This window comes from Puma concolor, chromosome B3, assembly GCF_028749965.1.
Source record: "Puma concolor isolate L17-30 chromosome B3, mPumCon1.1.hap2, whole genome shotgun sequence".
NCBI classification, from domain to species: Eukaryota; Metazoa; Chordata; class Mammalia; order Carnivora; family Felidae; genus Puma; species Puma concolor.
This window is the reverse complement of record NC_141672.1, coordinates 102,595,052-102,615,603: the sequence shown is the minus strand read 5'-3', so window position 1 is coordinate 102,615,603 and position 20,552 is coordinate 102,595,052. Positions and strand designations below refer to the sequence as shown.

The following is a 20,552-nucleotide window of genomic DNA, read 5'->3' as shown; positions in this document are numbered from 1 at the left end:
CTCTCTAATCTGCAATTCTTATGCTCTCCTCAGTGTTTTTAAGATGAAGTCATGCAACTCTTTGGCATGACTGTATTTGTCATCCATTGCTGCATAAAAAATTACTCCAAAACCAATTGGCTTCAAACAATAATAATGATTTATTATCTCTCGGGGTCACTGTGGGTAGACATTCAGGCGGAATATAGGAGGCCTGGTTTGTGACTGCTTTGCAAGGTCCAGGGCCTTGCATAAAGACTCACCGGCCAAAGTCATCTAGAGGCCTGTTCATCCTACATCTGAGCCCTAGCTGGGGCCAGGAGCCAGAACACCCACACTTAGCTTCTCCACTTGGCCTGGCCTTCCTCACAACGTGCTGACTTCCAAAGACAAGGGTCCAGAAACAGAGGGAGGGAGGCAGGAGGAGAAGAATAGGAGGAGGGTAGGGTGGAAGCACAGTGGGTGGAAGTCATAGTGTCTTCTCTGAACGAGCCTTAGAAGAAGCCTTAGAAGTCATGTGGCATCACTTCTGCCACATCCTATTGGTCAGAAAGGTTATAAAGGTATCCCAGGTTCGACGAGAGGGAACAGAGCCCTCACCTCTGGATGGAGGAACGTAGATACTGTGGGATGGAATATATATTGGTGAAGTCATTTTGAAAAAGTGTATCACTTGAAAAATACAGTCTGCCACATGGTAGACCCTTCACTTCCCACCTACCCTTTCAGCATCATTTCCTTCTACTCCTTGCCACTCACTCTACACTTTCCATACAGACCTTCTGTTTTGCTTAGTTTTTTTCTTTGAATGTGACAAAATTTTCCTGCCTCTGTACCCTTGTATGTGCCACTCCTTATACTTGGAATATCCTTCCTTCTCCCTGTTACCTTCATAGTAAAGACCTTCTGATGATTTAGGTCCAAATTAAAATGTATCTCTGTAAAGCCTTCTTGTCCCATGCCCCCAAAAGGTTAACTATTCTGTTCCCTAGGATCCTATGTATGTTATACATATCTGTGTCTTACAGTATTATCTGGTTGAGTTTTTTTTTTTATGTTTATTTATTTATTTTGAGAGGGAAAGAGAAAGAGAGAATAAGGGAGGGGCAGAGAGAGGGGGATAGAGAAAATCCCAAGCAGGCTCTGCGCCTGATGCGGGACTCGATCTCATGACCCCTGAGATTATGACCTGAACTGAAATCAAGAGCAGATGCTTAACTGACAGAACCATCCAGATGCCTCTATCTGGTTGAGTTTTTATCCTCATCAGACTGTGAGCAAGTCAAAGAAAAAGACAAAGCCCTGTTACTTATTATGATTATTTGCGTATTTCCCTGTTCTCTTCTGGTTGCCAAATATTCAACACAGTGCTTAGCACAATGTCCCATCCATTAAATGTGAGTTGAGTGGCTGAAGAAAACTGTGAGGCAACCTGTGGAAAATTATCATTTCAGGGGCAAGGTGGCTTTCTTGACCTTCTATTGCAATTATTTTTTTCAGCTTCTACTGCTGCCTGAAATAATTTATATTTTTAAACTGAGACAGAGACAGAGAGAACGATGGGTAGTACAAATGCCTGGTCAAAGCAAAACACTGCCTCAAAGTACGGCTGATGACAACAAAGCCATTTCGATGTATCTAGAGAAGAAAGGTTTGAGAACAAGGACTCACTGGGGGGATGAGGAGGTGAGAGCACTGGCAAGCAGGGGAAAAAAGCAAAAAGCTAAGTATATAAATACCAGCAACAAATTCTGCTGTACTCAGTCAAATCTTGCTTACTTTCAGCTGCTTCTGAACAACTAGAAGCTGGGGGCAAAAATCTACCTGATTCTGGTTCCTCAATGGGAATGCAGTCTAGGATTTTTCTCTTCCTCCTGCTCGTCCACTACTTTCCCCAGTCACTGTTGCCAAAGAGTTGCTACTGTTGTGGCCCCACAGGACTGACAGGAGTGGGAGAAAAGTCTCTACATGCCAAGATCATACATTCACAGGAGCCCCCAGGTGGACCTTAGATTAGGCTCTGGCATGTATACTCTGGTGACATTATCATGAGGTCTACAGTCTCATTCACAACTCTCCTCCTTTTGGTCCCTCCTTTCTGGAATATGGCTTCTGGTGTAAAAGGTGATGGGCTTTATCACTGTTTCCCCAAACTACCTGATCATAAGAATGCTCTGGGAGAGCTCCAGTCATTAAACACACACTCCTGGGACTTTCCTTGGAAGACTGATGCAGCAGGAGTCTATTACATTCATGACTGATGAGAGAAGTTTAGGAAAGCCCAGACTAGATGACCTCGAGTTCTCTTGTTGGTCTTGAATGAATAGTCTACTTCTCTTACACATGGTTATACAATTAACCCTCCAAAGTCACAGCTCTGAGCGGCTACTGCCACATCAAGGAGTTTGGGCTTCCTCCTACAGGCACTGGGAAGCCCCTATGGAAATGAGTAGCCTAATCATGGTTGGTATGTTGAAAGATCACTCTATCAGCTGCATGAAGGGTGGTATAAACCAGAAGCAGGAAGGACAAAATTATTACAATAGTCCAGACATCCATTTCTCCTATCAGTAGCTCAGAGCATTCCTCCTTCCCACATCCCACAGGAACTGACATGGTATCACTTGCTTAATTTTACCTGAAATTCATTCTTGTCAGTGTAGAAGTTTGCAGTGTAGAACCTTTGCTATTCAAGAGATAAAGAGGAACAGGACAAAAGCAGTAACATTAGAGGTTGAAAAAAAGGGCAGGACAGAGAGAATGGTAGTGAGCTAGAAGATACAAAACTTGGTGAGGAGAGGGTTAACACAGAGACCAGTCTGCACCTTGCAAGGTTTTGTAGCCAGTGAAGTGTAAGTGACCCCTACTTCCTTCTTAGCAACAGCTCCAGGCCTTTCCTGTTCATCACCTTGCTTCCCCTCCTATGATCCAAGGAATGCCTTATACCTGGGAATCCTCTGATTCATGGGTAGACCTTTTGGACCTTTTTCTGCTTTTGCCTGGCTATTTACAATGTTGAATGGCAATAACATACACATCACTCTTCTCTAGGATTTGCTACCATATAACCCAGGTAATATCTTCATGTAAAGAGGTGTGTGAGGAGGTGGGGGGGGGGGGTGTTACTCTAGCTTCCTGTTCTACTAAATCAATTTCTTAGCTTATCATCTAGGCTCTGTCCTTACCATTGGTCTACAGTTATGTTATACTTTTCCAAAATTTGTTTCAGTATTCCTGCCACCATACTAGTCCTGCCTATGTGCCCTACCATGTAGATACAGTTCAAATGCCATCCTTCTTCTGGTTCCCATAGAGACATAACTACTTTATTTTATTTTATTTTTTTTTAAATATGAGATTTATTGTCAAATTGGTTTCCATACAACAACCAGTGCTCATCCCAAAAGATGCCCTCTTCAATACCCATCACCCACCCTCCCCTCCCTCCCACCCCCCATCAACCCTCAGTTTGTTCTCAGTTTTTAAGAGTCTCTTATGCTTTGGCTCTCTCCCACTCTAACCTCTTTTTTTTTTCCTTCCCCTCCCCCATGGGTTTCTGTCAAGTTTCTCAGGATCCACATAAGAGTGAAAACATATGGTATCTGTCTTTCTCTGTATGGCTTATTTCACTTAGCATCACACTCTCCAGTTCCACCCACGTTGCTACAGAAGGCCATATTTCATTCTTTCTCATTGCCACGTAGTATTCCATTGTGTATATAAACCACAATTTCTTTATCCCTTCATCAGTTGATGTACATTGAGCTCTTTCCATAATTTGGCTGTTGCTGAAAGTGCTGCTATAAACATTGGGGTACAAGTGCCCTCATGCATCAGTACTCCTGTATCCCTTGGGTAAATTCCTAGCAGTGTTACTGCTGGGTCATAGGGTAGGTCTATTTTTAATTTTTTGAGGAACCTCCACACTGTTTTCCAGAGTGGCTGCATCAATTTGCATTCCCACCAACAGTGCAAGAGGGTTCCCGTTTCTCCACATCCTCTCCAGCATCTATAGTCTCCTGATTTGTTCATTTTAGCCGCTCTGACTGGCGTGAGGTGATATCTGAGTGTGGTTTTGATTTGTATTTCCCTGATGAGGAGCGACGTTGAGCATCTTTTCATGTGCCTGTTGGCCATCCGGAGAGACATAACTACTTTCTCTTCTGATCTCTGTAGCACTGCACACCTGGTAGGGCACCACTGCGCTCCCTGCTGGCTTGAACACAGAGCTCTTGCATGTGAGGCAATGCTTTATGCTTCTTTATAGCCCTCAGCTCCCGATAGTACTGCAGTTGTTTTTGTTGCATTATGAAGATGGAATGTAGTTACATATTTCACATATACCACAACTTGTTTAGTTCAACTGTACCCTAATTCTTTATTCCACAGTTTTAAGAATGACTTTGTAACATAGAAAATTGCTGTTGTTTTCCTTTGTATTTAAAAAAAAATGCAGATCTCCTAATACAAACTTTGACACTTTCTCATGAGGCTATACTCACATTGGCATAAACATTTTCTTGTTTTAAATATTTATTTATTTGGAGAAAGAGGGAGAGAGAGAGAGAGAGAGAGAGAGAGAGAGAGCAAGCGAGCACGAGCTTATAGGGCAGGGGAAGAGATGGAGAGAGAATCCTAAGCAGACTAGGGTCTGGCTGCCAGCGCTATGCCAGAATGCGGGGCTCGATCCCATGAACCATGAGATCATAACCTGAGCAAAACCAAGAGCCTAACTGACTGAGCCACCCAAGTGTCTCTCTAGCATAAACATTTTCTAGTGGGGGAAGCAGGGAACATTTCAATGGCTAAAACATAGTGAGCAAAGGAATATTCAGGAATAGAATTTGGGTTTCCTGAATCCTGATCCAGTGCCTTTTCCAAACAAAAACAAAAACTTATGAAAATAAACAGCAAAATCAAAAGCTTTTGCAAAAAAAAGGAAACCATCAATGAAATGACAATGCAGCCTAACCAATGGGAGAAGATATTTGCAAATGATATATCAAAAAAGGGGTTACTATCCAGAACTCATAAAGAATTTATAAAATTCAACACCAAAAAACCCCCAGATAATCTGATTTAAAAATGGGCAGAGGACTTAAACAGAACTTTTTCCAAAGAAGACATACAGTTGGCCAACAGACAAATGTAAAGATGATCAACACAACTGGTCTTCAAGGAAATGTAAATCAAAACCACAATGGCATATCATCTCCCACCTGTCAGAATGATTAATATTAAAAGGGAAAGACATAAAAAATATTGACAAAGACATAAAGAAAAAGGAACCCTTGTGCACTGTTGATGGGAATGCAAACTGGTATAATCACTCTGGAAAACAGTATGGAGATGCCTCAAAAAGTAAAAATAGAACTACCCTGGGGCTCCTGGATGGCTCAGTCAGTTGAGCGTCCGACTTTGGCTCAGGTCATGATCTTGCAGTTCGTGAGTTAGAGCCCCGCGTCAGGCTCTGTGCTGACAGCTCGGAGCCTGGAGCCTGCTTCGGATTCTGTGTCTCCCTCTCTCTACCCCTTCCCCGCTCATGCCCTATCTTTTTCTGTCTCTCAAAGATGAATAAACGTTAAAACAAACAAACAAACACAGAACTACCCTATGACCCAGCAATTGCACTACTAGGTATTTACCCAAAGATATAAAAATACTGACTCAAAGGGGTATATGCACCCCGATGTTTATGGCAGCATTATCAACAATAGCCAAATTGTAGAAAGAGCCCAAATGTAGAGAGATGAATGGAGAAAGAATATATGGTACACACACACACACACACACACACACACACACACACACACACAGGAATATTACTCAGCCATTAAAAAGAATGAAATCTTGCCATTTTCAATGACATGGATGAATCTAGAGAGTAAAAACCCAAGTGAAATAAATCATGCAGAGAGGGACAAATACCACATAATTTCACTTACATGTGGAGTCTAAAAAACAAAAGAATAAACAAGTAATAACAGTAACAAACAGATTCAAATACAACCAACAAACTGGTGGTTGCTGTACGGGAAGTTGGTGGGGATGACAGGTGAAATAGGGATGGGGATTAAGAGGTAAAAACTTCCAGTTATAAAATAAGTAAGTAATGGAGATGAGAAGTACAGCATAGGGAACATAGAAAAAAGGAAAACAATGATCAGAAGGTAGAGAAAATCTCTACAAGGTTGATTCAATCTGTTAACAGTTGATGAAAACCACTGGAAAAAAAAGTCAATTAACATATTAAGTTCAAAATCAAATTGTGTTTCTAGGAATACTTTACACACCTTTTCAGAGAAAAGTTTAAAAATACACAAGGGGAATATCACAGGATAGTTAACAAAAGAAAACAGTTGCCAACTAGCCAAGAGTCTCTGAGAAGTCAAATGGAATCAGGACACAAAGAAACATCAGTCTCTTAAGCCCACAGAGAAAAACAACTCCTTATATCTGGGCTCACCCCTAACAGCATTGAGTCCAGATAAAGAGGACAAATGGAGACCCAAGTACCATACATTTAAATATTTTACAATTTTTATCTAATGTTACCACTTATTAAATATAGCGTTCTCTTCTGATTTAACAAATAGAACTTCATGATGGCAAAATTTTTAAATATAGAAAGCTATGCTTTTTATTTGGCTGAAAGCCAGCAAAATATCAAGACTACTGAATTTCATGATCATTGTGTACGTCTACGTGTTCTGTTAATGTGTCAGCAATGTGTGGGTAACTAATAAAATAAAGACTTGCATGGTTCATAAATTATATATATTATATATTCCACAAAATGCAAAATGCAGCTTTTGCCTTTATTTAATCAAAATCACTATATTGTCATAACCAAGATTTCACATAATTTGATGATATTGCCAGCAGTGATTTAAAGTTTCTTTTAAGAAGGAATTATATTTAAAGTGTACAAATTTTACTATATTTAATCAGAAATGTGACTTAAATAAAAATAGAAATAGTAAAATATTTCTCATAGATGTTTTCAGAAGTTTTCTCTAAGCTATTTAAAATTTTCTATTAAAAAGACAAAATAGAAATTAAAATTAATGAGTATCAAACTTATGAATAAAATTATCCAGTTTAAAAAAATATAATTACAGGGGTGCCTGGGTGGTTCAGTCAGTTGAGCGTCCAACTTCGGCTCAGGTCATGATCTCACAGCTCTTGAGTTCGAGCCCCATGTTGGGCTCTGTGCTGACAGCTCAGAGCCTGGAGCCTGCTTTGGATTCTGTGTCTCCCTCTCTCTCTGCCCCTCCCCCACTCACGCTCCGTCTCTCTCTCTCTCTCTCTCTCCCTCTCTCTCTTTCCCTCTCTCAAAAATAAATAAACATTAAAAAAATTTTTTTAAATATAATTACATCTCACAAAATATTTTTGTAAAAATGAAACTATTAGACTCAACATAATAAAGTCCACATGCAAAAAACCCAAAGTTAACATCATACTCAATGGGGAAAAACAGAGAGGTTTTCCCCTAAGGTCAAGAACAAGACAAGGATGTCCACTTTCACCACTTTTGTTCAACATAGTACTGGAAGTCCTAGTCATAGCATTCAGACAATGAAAAGAAATAAAAGGCACCCAAATTGGTAAGGGAGAAGTAAAACTTTCACTATTTGCAGATGACATGATACTCTATATAGAAAACCCTAAAGACTCCACCAAAAACTACTAGAACTGATAAATGAATTCAGTAAGGTCACAGGATACAAAAATTAATGCGCAGAAATCTGTTGCATTCTATACACTAATAAGGAAACAGCAGAAAGAAAAATCAAGAAAACAATCCCATTTACAACTGCACCAAAAATAATAAGATACCTAGGGATAAACCTAACCAAAGAGGTGAAAGACCTATCCTCTTAAAACTATAAAACATTGATGAAAGAAATTGAGAACAGCTCAAAGAAATGAAAGACATCCCATGCTTGTGGATAGGAAGAACAAATATTGTTAAAATGTGTATATTACCCAAAGCAATCCAGAGATTTAATTCAATCCCTATCAAAATACTAACACCATTTTTCACAGAAGTAGAATAAAATATTCTAAAATTTGTATGTAACCACAAAAGACCCTGAATTGCCGAAGCAATTTCAAAAAAGAAAAGTAAAACTAGAGGTATCACCATTTGAGACTTGAGGTTTTATTACAAAGCTGTAGTGATCAACACAGTATGGTACCGACACAAACAGGGACACCTAGGTCAGGAACACAACAGAAAACCCCTGTTTCGCTGAAAGAAAATCCAAAGGGAAAAAGGCAGTCTCTTCAACAAATGGTGTTGGGAAAACTGGACAGTTACATGCAAAGAATGAAGTTAAAAAATAATGCTACCTAAAAAATAATTAAATGGGACCACTTTTACACCATACACAAAAATAAATTCAAAATTGATTAAAGACCTGAATGTGACACTTGAAGCCATACAAATCCTAGAAGACAGCGCAGGCAATAATGTCTCTGACATTGGCCACAGCAACATTTTTCTAGATATGTCTCCTGAGGCAAGGGAAAGGAAAGCAAAAATAAACTATTGACAACATCAAAATAAAAAGCTTCTGCACAACGAAGGAAACAATAATAAAACAAAAAGGCAACCTACAGAATGGGAGAAGTTATTTGCAAATGACATATCTGATAAAGGGTTAATATCCAAAATGTAGAAAGAATTTATACAAATCAACACCCCCAAACCAAATAATCCAACTTAAAAAATGGGCAGAAGAAATGAACAGACATTTCTCCAAAGAAGACATCCAGATGGCCAACAGACACATGAAAATACACGCATCATTACTTATCATTAGGGAAATGCAAATTAAAACTACAATGAGCTATCACCTCACACCTGTCAGAATAGCTAAAATCCACAACACAAGAACAACAAGGTTGGCGAGGTTGTGGAGAAAAAGGAACCCTCTTGCATTGTTGGTGGGATTGCAAACTGGTACAGCCACTGTGGAAAACAGTATGGCGATCCCTCAGAAAGTTAAAATGAGCCAGTAATCACACTACTGGGTATTTACCCCTAAAATACAAAACCACTAATTGAAAGGGATACATGCACCTCTATGTTTATAACAGCATTATTTACAATAACCAAATTATGGAAGCAGCACAAGTGTCCATGGATAGATGAATAAAGATGTGGTATATATATACAATGGAATATTATTCCAAAATAATATTCCAAAAATAATGATTCCAAAAGAATGAAACCTTGCCATTTGCAACAACACGGATGGAGCTGCAGAGTATAATGCTAAGCGATATAAGTCAAAGAAAGACAAATACCATGATTTCATCCTGTGTGGAATTTAGGAAACTAAACCAATGAGCAAAGGGGAAAAAAGACAGAGAAAGAGGCAAACCAAGAAACAGACTCTTACTATAGAGAACAAACAGATGATTACCAGAGGGGCGGTGAGTAAGGGAATGGGTAAAATTGGTGATGGGGATTAAAGAGTATACTTGTCATGATGAGCACTGGGTGATGCATGGAATTGTTGAATCACTATATTGTACACCTGAAACTAATATATAACTCTTATGCTAAGTATACTGGAATTAAAAATTAAAGAAATAGGGGCACCCCTGAAGTCAGGGGTCTGACTTCAGCTCAGGTCATGATCTGGTAGTTTGTGAGTTCTTGCCCTGTGTCGGGCTCTGTGCTGACAGCTCAGAGTCTGGAGCCTGCTTCAGATTTTCCATCTCCCTCTCTCTCTGCCCCTCCCCCTCTTGTCCTCTGTCTCTCTCTGTCTCTCAAAAAATAAACGTTAAAAAATTTTTTTTAATTTAAAAAATGTAACTATTAGAAATTCTAGAGTTTAATGTCCGTCTAGCTGCCAAGATAAAGAATATCATACTTAATGTATGTTATTTCTAGACCTTCATATATACAAGTTTTATAGTATTATAAATTATTTAATATTGCAAAGTATCCCAGTTAACACACACAACTGATAAGAATACCATGTTAATTTGTGACTACCTGAAAAGCCACCCAGTGGAATACAAAGAGAAGCAAGAACACGGACACTCGGCCCTCTTGGGAAATACTTCTACTTTGGAAGCCTGTTATATTCATACTCTCTGAGAAAAAGGACTTGGCAAGTTAGCTAATTGTCTTTTCCTCATCTCCACATTTGCACTGCTCAGACCCTGCCTGTGTGTTAATGATGACGATGCTTAACACACTAACCTTCCAGCATTCAAATGTTTTCTTTTGTTTTCAGGAGACAGGACAAGGGATGAGGAAGAGCATTTTCTTGGGCCCTGAACTGTGTTAGTGGTGACAGTGGATGTCTAGGATTCACCGGCACTGAGAGCTAGATCCTGAATGATCTAGGTGCCTGGGTATTTTTATTAAATTTGCTCTTTCTGTATTTGTAACATCAGGGCCCTCAATAGCAAGGGTACCAAGACAGACATCCCTCCTACCCAGGTATTGCTTCTGTTTTCTCCTTCCAGGCCCCCTGAGCAGACCTGGTGCCTTTTTTCCCCCCTGTGTTTCTTCTACTGGGAGCAACACGGGGAAGATTTACTCACACAGGCACTGTTTTTCAGATACTGAAGAGAATAAGCCATCCTTGAAACACGGTAAATCTTGTGGGCCTGGGTATATGTGTTGTCAATCATAGAGATTTTCCTTTTGAGGATCAAATTATGAATTCCTTGAGGTGTGACCAGACCTTAAGGTTTTCTTTGTCATAGCCCAGGGAGTCTGGCCAGTGCTAGGCACATTAGAAACTTTCTTCAGTAGTAGACATAATGAATATCGCAGTAATTCACTTTAAGAATATTTGACAAATGTGTACTTGATTCTATAGCAAGGGCATTGGGACTACGCACTTCTGTAATTGAAAGTAAGAAATGTGGTCCTTCTCATAAGTCAAGTGGCAGCTTGAATGTAAGGAGTATGAAGTGAAAAAAGAAAAAAAAGACTTATGATGCCCCAATACGGTAGCATGCACATGTCCTGAAACACTCCTACCGTCACGTCACAGACATGAGTCCAAAGTCACTTGTTCAATCCTTGCCAATGTTGGACCTATCACATGCTTGGGAAGGGAGTTCTGATTATTTTCCCCACAATCTTGCCATCTCTAAAAAGAGTTTTTCAAATGAATTCTAGCTCTCAGCCACCTTTCCTGAAACTCGTGGCTTTTTCATAATTACTAAAAATATCTATTTTTTTCCTAGCCAGAGAAATAAAATACCAGAATTTTAATAACTGAAAATATTGTGGAAGTTCATTTTAGATCTCTGGATTTACCTAGAATTCAAATATTACTGGAATATCCAGTTCCCAAAATAATGTCTGCTTATATTTTCAAATCTATAAAATCCCATGATTTTAAAATGATCCTAAAGTATATTACAGTAAATTAAAATTCTGTTTAATTTGTGGTATTAATTTTCTCAGAGTTTATTTTCTTAAGCATTTTTCATGAAAAACTCAGGTTAGAAAAACTAGATGACCTGAGATGAAAATCTAGAGCTGCACAGTTTTCATACTGAGAAGGGTCTGTGGAGGTGTATTTCTTTTGCAATTCTGATTCCCATATTTCTGGACAGGCAGTTATCTCTGGACCGCATATTGCATTTTCTACGTCAGCCGGCCCCTAAAACTCCTTGCAGGTATTATAGCACACAGAAATGCTAAAACTGCAAGTTCAAGTTGTTTCACTTCTATAGCAGACTTTCCTTTTTTCATAGCAGCAGCAAAGTTTGAGTCCTTTCAACTGGCAGGCAGATGTTACCCTAGTGCAGCCTCCATATTCATTAGCCTGTAATGAATCTATTAATTGAATATGTAAGTTTGGCTAATTAGATGTAAGACATTCCTTCAGATTTAAAGGGTAATAATAAAAAATTTAAACTGCAACACCAGATCGAGCATTTAAGAGTTGATAAATGTGAACTGGAAAGTGCACAATCCCAATATAAATTAGTTAATTGCCTCTGTTAATTTAGGTGAAATACATTAGCAGAAAGGTCAATCCATTTGAGGCTTGATGTGTTTTTCAAATAGTAAATTAAAAATAGCAAATCAAAGAGCACTACAGAGTAGGAGGCATGGAATCCACTTTTCCAATCCAGAGGTGGCAGAGTGGACTCAAGTAACTCCTCTGAATTAACCTTCTGTGGGTTAACCGGTGGTTCTTAAAATGGGCTGTGCCTTAATAGACACCTAGAAGCTTTGCTAAAAATAGCAGTGCCTTGGGCCCTACCTTAGACTCGCTGAAATCTTTGGATGTGGGACCCAGCCTCCATATTTTTGTAAAGCACCATAAATGATGATAATTGGAAGCTGGGTTGAAAACCATTGGACTAGTCCATGAATATCTGACCCCACCCACCCCCACCACCAACCAAGCAGAAGTGAGGTGACAACATCAATCCACAGTAGGTATGGAAGCATTAGATACATGACCTAATGTCACACACACTTTCTTTTCTTCCTAAGTGAGGGAGAAAGATCAACTGCCCTTGGTCCCTCTACTTTCTCTTCTGGCCAGGTCTGTACCAAAAGGTTTTATACTTGAGGACGTTTAACTTGGATTTGGGAAGTGGGAGGAATCTCAGCTCTGAGTATTTGCTTTTGGGAATTACAATTTTACAAATAGCTATTTTAACCTCTCCAATAACACTAGCTAGGGGGATGGTGGTGCCTGGGGCCTCAGTTATTAAGCGTCTGACTCTTGATTTTGACTCAGGTCTTGATCTGACAGTTCCTAAGTTCAAACCCCACGTCAAACTGTATGCTGACAGTGTGGATCCTGCTTGGGATTCTCTCTCTCTTCTCTCTCTGTCCCCTGTCCGTCCCCACGCCCCCACCCCGCTCACATGTGCACCTTCTCTCTCACTCTCAAAATAAATAAAACTAAAAAAAAAAAAAAACCAACAACAACCCATTAGCTGGCTTAACACTAAAAGATGCCAAAGGAATTCCTTTTGGGTCCATGTTTTGGAAGCTATTATCTTTCCCACTTGTGTCTTATAACCCCCATAGCGCCTAGAAGAGTGTGAGGTCCATGAAAAGGCTGATAAAAGTATTTGTGAATAGGTTGTTGCCTGTCTGCCACCACCTTTCCCTCTTATTCTACACTGTTTCGTCTGACTTCTTTCCTGTCTCATCTGGCCCTGGAATGATGCAGCCTCCCCATCATTCCACACACTTCTTTTTTGTTCTTCATAGATTCCATGTCAATGCTTGGCTCATAATGTATTGTCGGTAAATATTTGTTCAATTGGAGCTATCTGACTGACAGAGGGAGGAAAAATCTATGTTTAGCACCAGCAACCACGGAGTCCCAGATGCCCTGAAAGGGGGAATATGTATGCCTGAAGCAAGAGATCTGTCCTCTTGGTTTGGGGCTGGATATCCAAATTGGATGTCAGTGTCTTGGCTCTGAATGCCTCCCATTTTTGCCCTGTGCTTTCACAGATTGAACTGGGTGATAGGGAAGAAAGAAGTGGCATTCCCCCTCTGTGGTCAAGACATCTAAAGTGTTCCTCATTGTCTTTTCAATGGCTTGTTCTAGCATGTGAAAGAGAGAGACAATGACTGCTCAGTTACCTCATCTTCTAGTGAACATGAATACGGATCCCTGTCCCAGATATCATCAACGTTCATGTGACAATTCTATATGAACAAAGACCCTTTGGATGAATGACCGCATAAGGGCAGAAAGACTTGGGGAAGGAGCTTATGTTTAAGAATGGGAGAGCCCTAGGAAGGGCTAGGAAGTCATAGCAGTTAAGAGTTATGCGTAGATGTGAGGAATTTTAAAAGTAAAAGCAAAACCGCAAATTACGGAACATGAAAGGAAAACAGAAAAGCCAACTTAACTTAATTACAAAGTAGGCACTTAATGTGGGCAAGAAAAAAAAATTCTGGAGCGTGCAACCCTGAGCAACCCTTTCTCACTCCCCATGATAAAATAGCTGCTTCCAATCTGAGACACACCCATATGACTTGCTGTGGTATACTGCATGCTCTGGACTACTCCGTGAGCAGGACGGTAGGGGTCTAAGTACTTCACTTTCTGTGGTAAACTTGGTTAATAAACACTACCATTCTTTTCCTAAAAGTCAAAAGCTTTTTTAATGAAAGTCCCTCTCCTAAATTAACTGCAGCTTGAAATTTTTCTGCATTCTGAGATTCATCCCTCTCCAACCTAATTCAAATTAAAACTGTAACATCTCCAAACATATCTCATCAGTAGCAGATAAAATACATTAAAGCCACACTATTGCTTTTTGACATTTCACATTCATTTGCACATACATGCCATCAACTGCAGAGGGCGCTAATGCCCTTTTCCTCCGGCCCTGCAGAGAAGGCTGCATAGCTGGGATTTTAATTTCTCCCTGTGCCTGTTAAGTTTGATTATTGATAAAGTGCTGAGCTCATCCCTGCCCCTAGATTGAAGTCTCTAAAACATATATGAGGTAGAACTGGGCTTTACAACAAAGACGAATCTAGTTTCCACTTTTAAAATAGTCTCTCGAGGCTCCCAAAAGTTGGAGGATATATTTTAAAGGGAAAGAAGTGTGTTTTGTATCAAAATATTATTTTTGGAGTCATAACCAATTAGGAATCTAATCCCTGCAACCATAAATACCCCTTTTCATAGAATACAGTGACCAGAGGCCACACTGGGGTATGAAGGATTTAATATGTAGAGAATTTTTATGGTTAATAAATGCCACAATCTCAGCCTCTTTTCTTCTAAATGTTGGAAGGAACAGGATAATTAAATGAGTGTTTAGATCCTAAATAAAAAGTTAATATTCACGTTAAATAAAAATATAAGTGAATTTGTTTTACAGAAGTATTTACAATGGGTCTAAAATACTTCATTAAGCATTTCTGGATAAAAACATGTAAAGTTCTTTAGAAGATTTTTTAAAATAAATTAAATACCATTTCTCTATAAATATACTTTGCATTAAGCTTTCCTGTTAGAGTTTTCAGGAAACATTTTAAATAAAGTAGCTGAGCATATATCCCGTTTGAGATGAATGAGATCATTAGGAAACACTTATATCTGAAATAAGCACTGAGATCATTCTGCATAGAACCCAAGGCCCCTAATTTTTAAAATATTTCAAACAATGTGCTCCTTTTAAATCATTAGACTTAGAGACATTTAAGGAACTGATTCAATTAACCCGGAAGAGAGAAATGCTATAATGTGTGATTTATTTTTGCAGATAAATTAAAATGCGAGTATATCTGTTAGAAAAGGTAGGCTGTCATCATGGTTAGTAATGGGAACAGGAAGGCAATTAAGCAGGGCCACCTGAGGCTGCGATAGCCCCTGAATGTGGAAGCTCGAAGTTCAAGCTGGACATTGTTATTGTCAAAACCAAAAGTGTTCCTTGGTTGGGAGGAATCTTTGTGCTCCATTTGGTTTCCTTCACTGATTTTGTAAAGCATGTTTCTCAATTTGTTCCTGCATAACTGCAAAAAAAAAAAAAAAAATCCTAAATTGCTCTGGTTTCATACCTTAAAAAAAAAAAAAATCAAACCTCACATAAGGCAAATACCTTAAAATTACAACTTTGCATTCTATTATTTAGGTGAGGAAATATGAGTCAAGAATTTATTTTTCTCCTCTACAACTCCAGGATATTGGCTCCACCAGGCCTAATAAATTGTTTTCACAAGGAAATAGATCATGCTGTAGCCTGTGTTCCGTTGTGCAAGGGGTTTTATAAACAACATGTATCCTAAACAATAAATAATTACAGATGGGAGAGGGTGGGAGAAGGAAACATTATAAGGGTGGGAAAAAATGTTTCTTAACCAAATCATGGAAAAGACTGAAATTCAAAATGCTAGATATCAAAAGGTAGTGGTGGGGAAGATCGCCACTTTAACCATTGTGAAATCCAAAGAGAAAATGAGAAAATAAGAAGATAGTGAAGGAAAGAGAAGAAAAGGGAAGACTAAGAATGTGAGAAGAGAGGTTAAAGCAGCCTTACAAGAGAGTTAAAGCAGAGTAAGTCCTATGAACAGAAACAAAGAAAACGTATGCTGAAAAAGTAATTATAATTCACTGTTCTTTTCTGCTGAATCTTGTCCCCCATCTTGAATTGGATAAAAATGCACTAGACCTTTTGGAACTGTTTATGAGGAAAAGCTTAGAGATCCCTTTCCTGCCTGGAGAAGAGGGATCTCTTTTTTATTTTTTTAAATTTATTTTTAAAAATTTACATCCAAATTAGTGCAACAATGATTTCAGGAGTAGATTCCTTAATGCCCTTGCCCATTTAGCCCTTCCACCCTCCCACACCCCCTCCAGTAACCCTCTGTTTGTTCCCATATTTAAGAGTCTCTTCTGTTTTGTCCCCCTCCCTGTTTTTATATTATTTTTGTTTCCCTTCCTTCATGTTCATCTGTTTTGTCTCTTAAAGTCCTCATATGAGTGAAGTCATATGATATTTGTCTTTCTTTGACTAATTTCACTGAGCATAATACCCTCCAGTTCCAGCCACACAGTTGCAAATGGCAAGATTTCATTCTTTTTGATTGCCAAGTAATACTCCATTGTATATATATACCACATCTTCTTTATCCACTCATCCACCGATGGACATTTGGGTTCTTTCCATATTTTAGCTATTGTTGCTAGTGCTGCTATAAACATGGGAGTGCATGTGTCCCTTCAAAACAGCACACCTGTATCCCGTGGCTAAATGCCTAGTAGTGCAATTGCTGGGTCGTAGGGTAGTTTTATTTTTAGTTTTTTGAGGAGCCTCCATACTGTTTTCCAGAGTGGCTGCACCAGCTTGCATTCCCACCAACAACGCAAAAGAGATCCTCTTTCTCTGCATCCTCACCAACATCTGTTGTTGTTTCCTGAGTTGTTAATGTTAGCCATTCTGACAGTTGTAAGGTGATATCTCATTGTGGTTTTGATATGTATTTCCAGGAAGAGGGATCTATTTACTTGCTCTACCTCACTGTGTAATGAATGCTAATACTTCCATCATACTGTTTCTTCCCTGGGAGAGCTTTTCCAGCCACAGTGCTAGAACTAGAGTCCACAAGCAAGAGATGCCTCAGGGATGAACAAGTCTGTCTCATGCTTTGAGAAGAATATACCTCAACTATTTCTACTTTGTGAGTCTTTCCTGACAGTATTCATTTATCTGTTTAAATTATAGATTCCCCTTTTCTCATGCTCAACATCTTTTGAGGTTTTTTTAAATGTGTATTTGTTTTTGAGAGAGAGAGAGAGAGAGAGAGAGAGGGAGAGAGAGAGAGAGAGAGCACTCGAGCAGGTGAGAGGCAGAGAGAGGGAGACACAGTATCCAAAGTAGGCTCCAGGCTCTGAGCTGTCAGCACAGAGCCTGATGCAGGGCTCGAACCCACGAACCTCAAGATCATGACCTGAGCCAAAGACGGACACTTAACTGACTGAGCCACCCACGTGCCCCTCTTTTGATGGTTTCTTAGCATCTCAAGAATTAAGGTCCTTACAACCTGGAGTCAACTGCCTTGCCAGCCTCATCTGCTGCTGCTCCAGCCACATTGATGCCTCTCTCTCCACCTCCCACCAAAGCATTCTCCAATTTTTATGCCTTTGCTCTTGTGGACCCTCCTACCTATTCTGTACTCTCCTCCCCTGTGGAAGGAAGCTCCACCTCATTTATTTATTTATTTATTTATTTATTTATTTATTTATTTATGAGAGAGAGAGAGAGAGAGAGAGAGAGAGAGAGAATGAGTAGGGGAGGGACAGACAGAGAAGGAGAGAGAGAATCCCAAGCAGGCTCCGTGCTGTCAGCACAGAGCCCAAAGTGGGCCTTGAACTTTCAAACAGTGACATCATGACCTGAACCGAAATCAAGAGTGGGATGCTCAACTGACTGAGCCAGCCAGGCGCTCTCCACCTCTTCCTTTAAGGCCCAGCTCCAAGGTCAGCATTCCCAGAGAGCTGACCTCTTCCTTAGTAGAGTCCCAGATCATACGGTTGTAACTTTTTCCCACAGTCCCTCATAGTGATCTACCTCCCTGTGGGGAAGGGTTCCTGCCCACTGATGGCAAAGGCTATCCATTTTGTTTGTAACCCAAACTCTAGTAAGGCACCTTGCAAAACATGTTTGCAGAATTGTTCCACAAGCACCATTGATTCCCCTTGCTACTATCTTCTCCCCCTCTCCCCAACTAACTCCTGGACTTCGTTTATTTATTTATGTATGTATGTATTTATTTATTTCCTCAATTGTATCTCCAACTCTCCAAGCCTTAAAAAAAAAAAAAAAACTATAGCTCATGAAGATACACTGTCAACTAAAATACAATTTTTGGCCATAGCGATCCTCTGTGAATTGAGATCTACCTATTGCTTAGGCTGAGGTAATTCACTCACGTAAACTTGGGTAGATACTTTGGGTTCTGAGAGGCTGGAATTTATTTCTATAGTCCTAATACTAACGTGAAATATTTTTGTCTATTTTCTACTGTTGGTTAGCATTCAGGCACTGAGTGTTAGGCACTTTTAATTAGGAAAAGTATCCAAGGGGAAATTTCTTCAGGCTGACCCTTAACAGCCAAAGAAATGAGGTTCTAGGGGCTTTGAAAATGGCATTTAAGATAAGAATCAGTAGGCCCCTGTCAAGCTTGCACTGGGAGCGAGGAGCAGACATGACCTGTAAAGGTCTTTTTATCTGAAGCCCAGATTTGGCCCACGTAGCCCAAAGCCCATACTGGGATCGAATCTCTGGATTCTTGACGTACACCTATATGCTGACCTCTAGGATCCCACAAACTAAAAGAAGGCCTGTTGGAGTTAGGTAAACATCTACATTAAAGGGGTATAAATACAGAAGCTCAAACCCAAAGGGGCAGTAAAGCGAGGAACCCAATGTCTGGAGGGACATTGACCTGTTGGCGAGAAAAACAGAAAAACAAAACAAGTATATCCTTGAGTTATTTGGGGGCGAGGAGAACGAGGGCTAGAAGGGGGCATCCGAGAAGAAAGACAGAGGGGGCCAAGGAAACACGCCAACTCCCTCAGAGGACCGACGCCCTCATCCTGGGGCGCAGCGCGGACCGCCCGGGGCCGTCCCGGCCGGCAGAGGGCAGCAGCTGGGCGGAAAAAGCTGGGCGAGGGCCGCGCGGAGTCGACTGCCTGGCGGGGATACTTAATTTTAAGTGTGGGGCGAGGAACTCGCACTCATCACTGCCTGACCAGGACCCTGCGGCCGCGGTGCACCTCCGGCTCCGTTGAGGGGAGTGGGTGTGTGCTAGGCCGCCTGACCGAAGAAAGAGAGCGGAGGGCGCCCCCGGGGTCTCCGGGAGAGAAGGGCCCCGGGACGCGAGAGGGAGGGCCCCCTGACGCACCCCCTCCTCTGCCGAGCCCGCTTGGCGCCCCAAGAGCCGCCCTTTGAGCTGCGAGAGCTAACTCCAACGCACCGCGTCAGCCCCCGCCGGTGCGGCTTCTGGGGTTACGACCCACGCCCGACATCCGCTAAGGTGCGCCTCCCACCGCCGCCACCCGGACGGGAGGCCGGTCCCGCTCTCGGAGCCCCGAGCGGCCGCAGCGCGGTTCGGGCTCTGGCCGTCGAGGCCGGCGGTGGTGGCGGCTTGGGCCTGTCCCCGCGGCCGAGGTAGTCGCCAGGCGCACTTGACCGTGGGCGCGGAGCGAACGGATCGCGCAACGCGGGCGGCGGGCTTTATGTAAATCGGGGCTGCGCCCGGGCGTCCTAGGTAGGATGGACCAGCCCCCCGCGCCTCGGCCCTCACGTCCAATAAGAAGAGCCCCAGCTTGACACCTGCCTATATACAGGCGAGCGCGCCCCCGGCCCGCCGACCGCGCGCACAGCCCGCACAGCCCACGCCGCGGGCGAGCGAGACCTCGGCCCGCCACCATGACTTCCAGTAAGATCGAGATGCCGGGCGAAGTGAAGGCCGACCCCGCCGCCCTCATGGCGTCCCTGCACCTCTTGCCGTCGCCCACGCCCAACCTCGAAATCAAGTACACCAAGGTAAGCGCCCGGCGAGGACCTGCCGTCCACCGAGGCTTTCTAGAACCTTCCTTCGTGTCCCTGATCTGTTAGGGGAGTAGGGCGGCGTGACGGGGTCAGGGGCCGGGGCGTCCGGGGCCAGCCTCTCATCCCTGCGCAGCAGAGGGACGCCCCGTCCTCGGGATTAGGGCTTCCGAAGGCCTGTCGGGGACTCGGAAAGCCTCGGGGACTCGCCCCAACCTGAACGCGGCGCTGGGGGTCGCGGTCAACGGCTCTTCACCCACGCCGCGTCTGCCGCTGCCTCCTGATCCGATTCTCGGGGTCCGGACTGTCGCGGGGGAGGCGTCGGCACCGCTTCGACTCATGGGGGTTAGAAGGGTTCCCGCCAGGTGGGCCACGCAACCCGGCCGCTTTTCCCAGCGGCCCTTCGCCTTCAGGGGCCGCTGGGCTGCTAGTCCCCGCTCGGTCCTCGGAAGCCCGCGGTGCGGAGCGGCTTTTCGGGAGGGGCCGACAGGGCGCGCGAAGCTCGGGCCGCCCTTAACGCATCGCGCCGAAACCTGGAC

The 20,552-nt window shown here is 42.0% G+C and overlaps 1 protein-coding gene across 6 annotated transcripts in view; it reads left to right on the top strand.

Annotated features, from left to right (window-relative positions):
• ALDH1A2 (aldehyde dehydrogenase 1 family member A2) overlaps positions 1–20,552 on the top strand; it is a 130,631-nt gene that overhangs the window by 12,184 nt on the left and 97,895 nt on the right. For 2 of the 6 annotated variants that reach the window (XM_025918550.2, XM_086710790.1), the window contains exon 1: positions 19,205–20,010. The exons of 1 other annotated variant lie outside the window; for it this stretch is intronic. In XM_025918550.2, the coding sequence (XP_025774335.1) occupies positions 19,894–20,010 (117 nt within the window). In that variant the 5' untranslated portion in view covers positions 19,205–19,893. Of the gene's footprint in view, positions 1–19,201; positions 20,011–20,552 lie in introns of those variants that run through there. 3 more of the 6 variants (XM_086710787.1, XM_086710789.1, XM_086710791.1) reach the window with 3 other exon arrangements.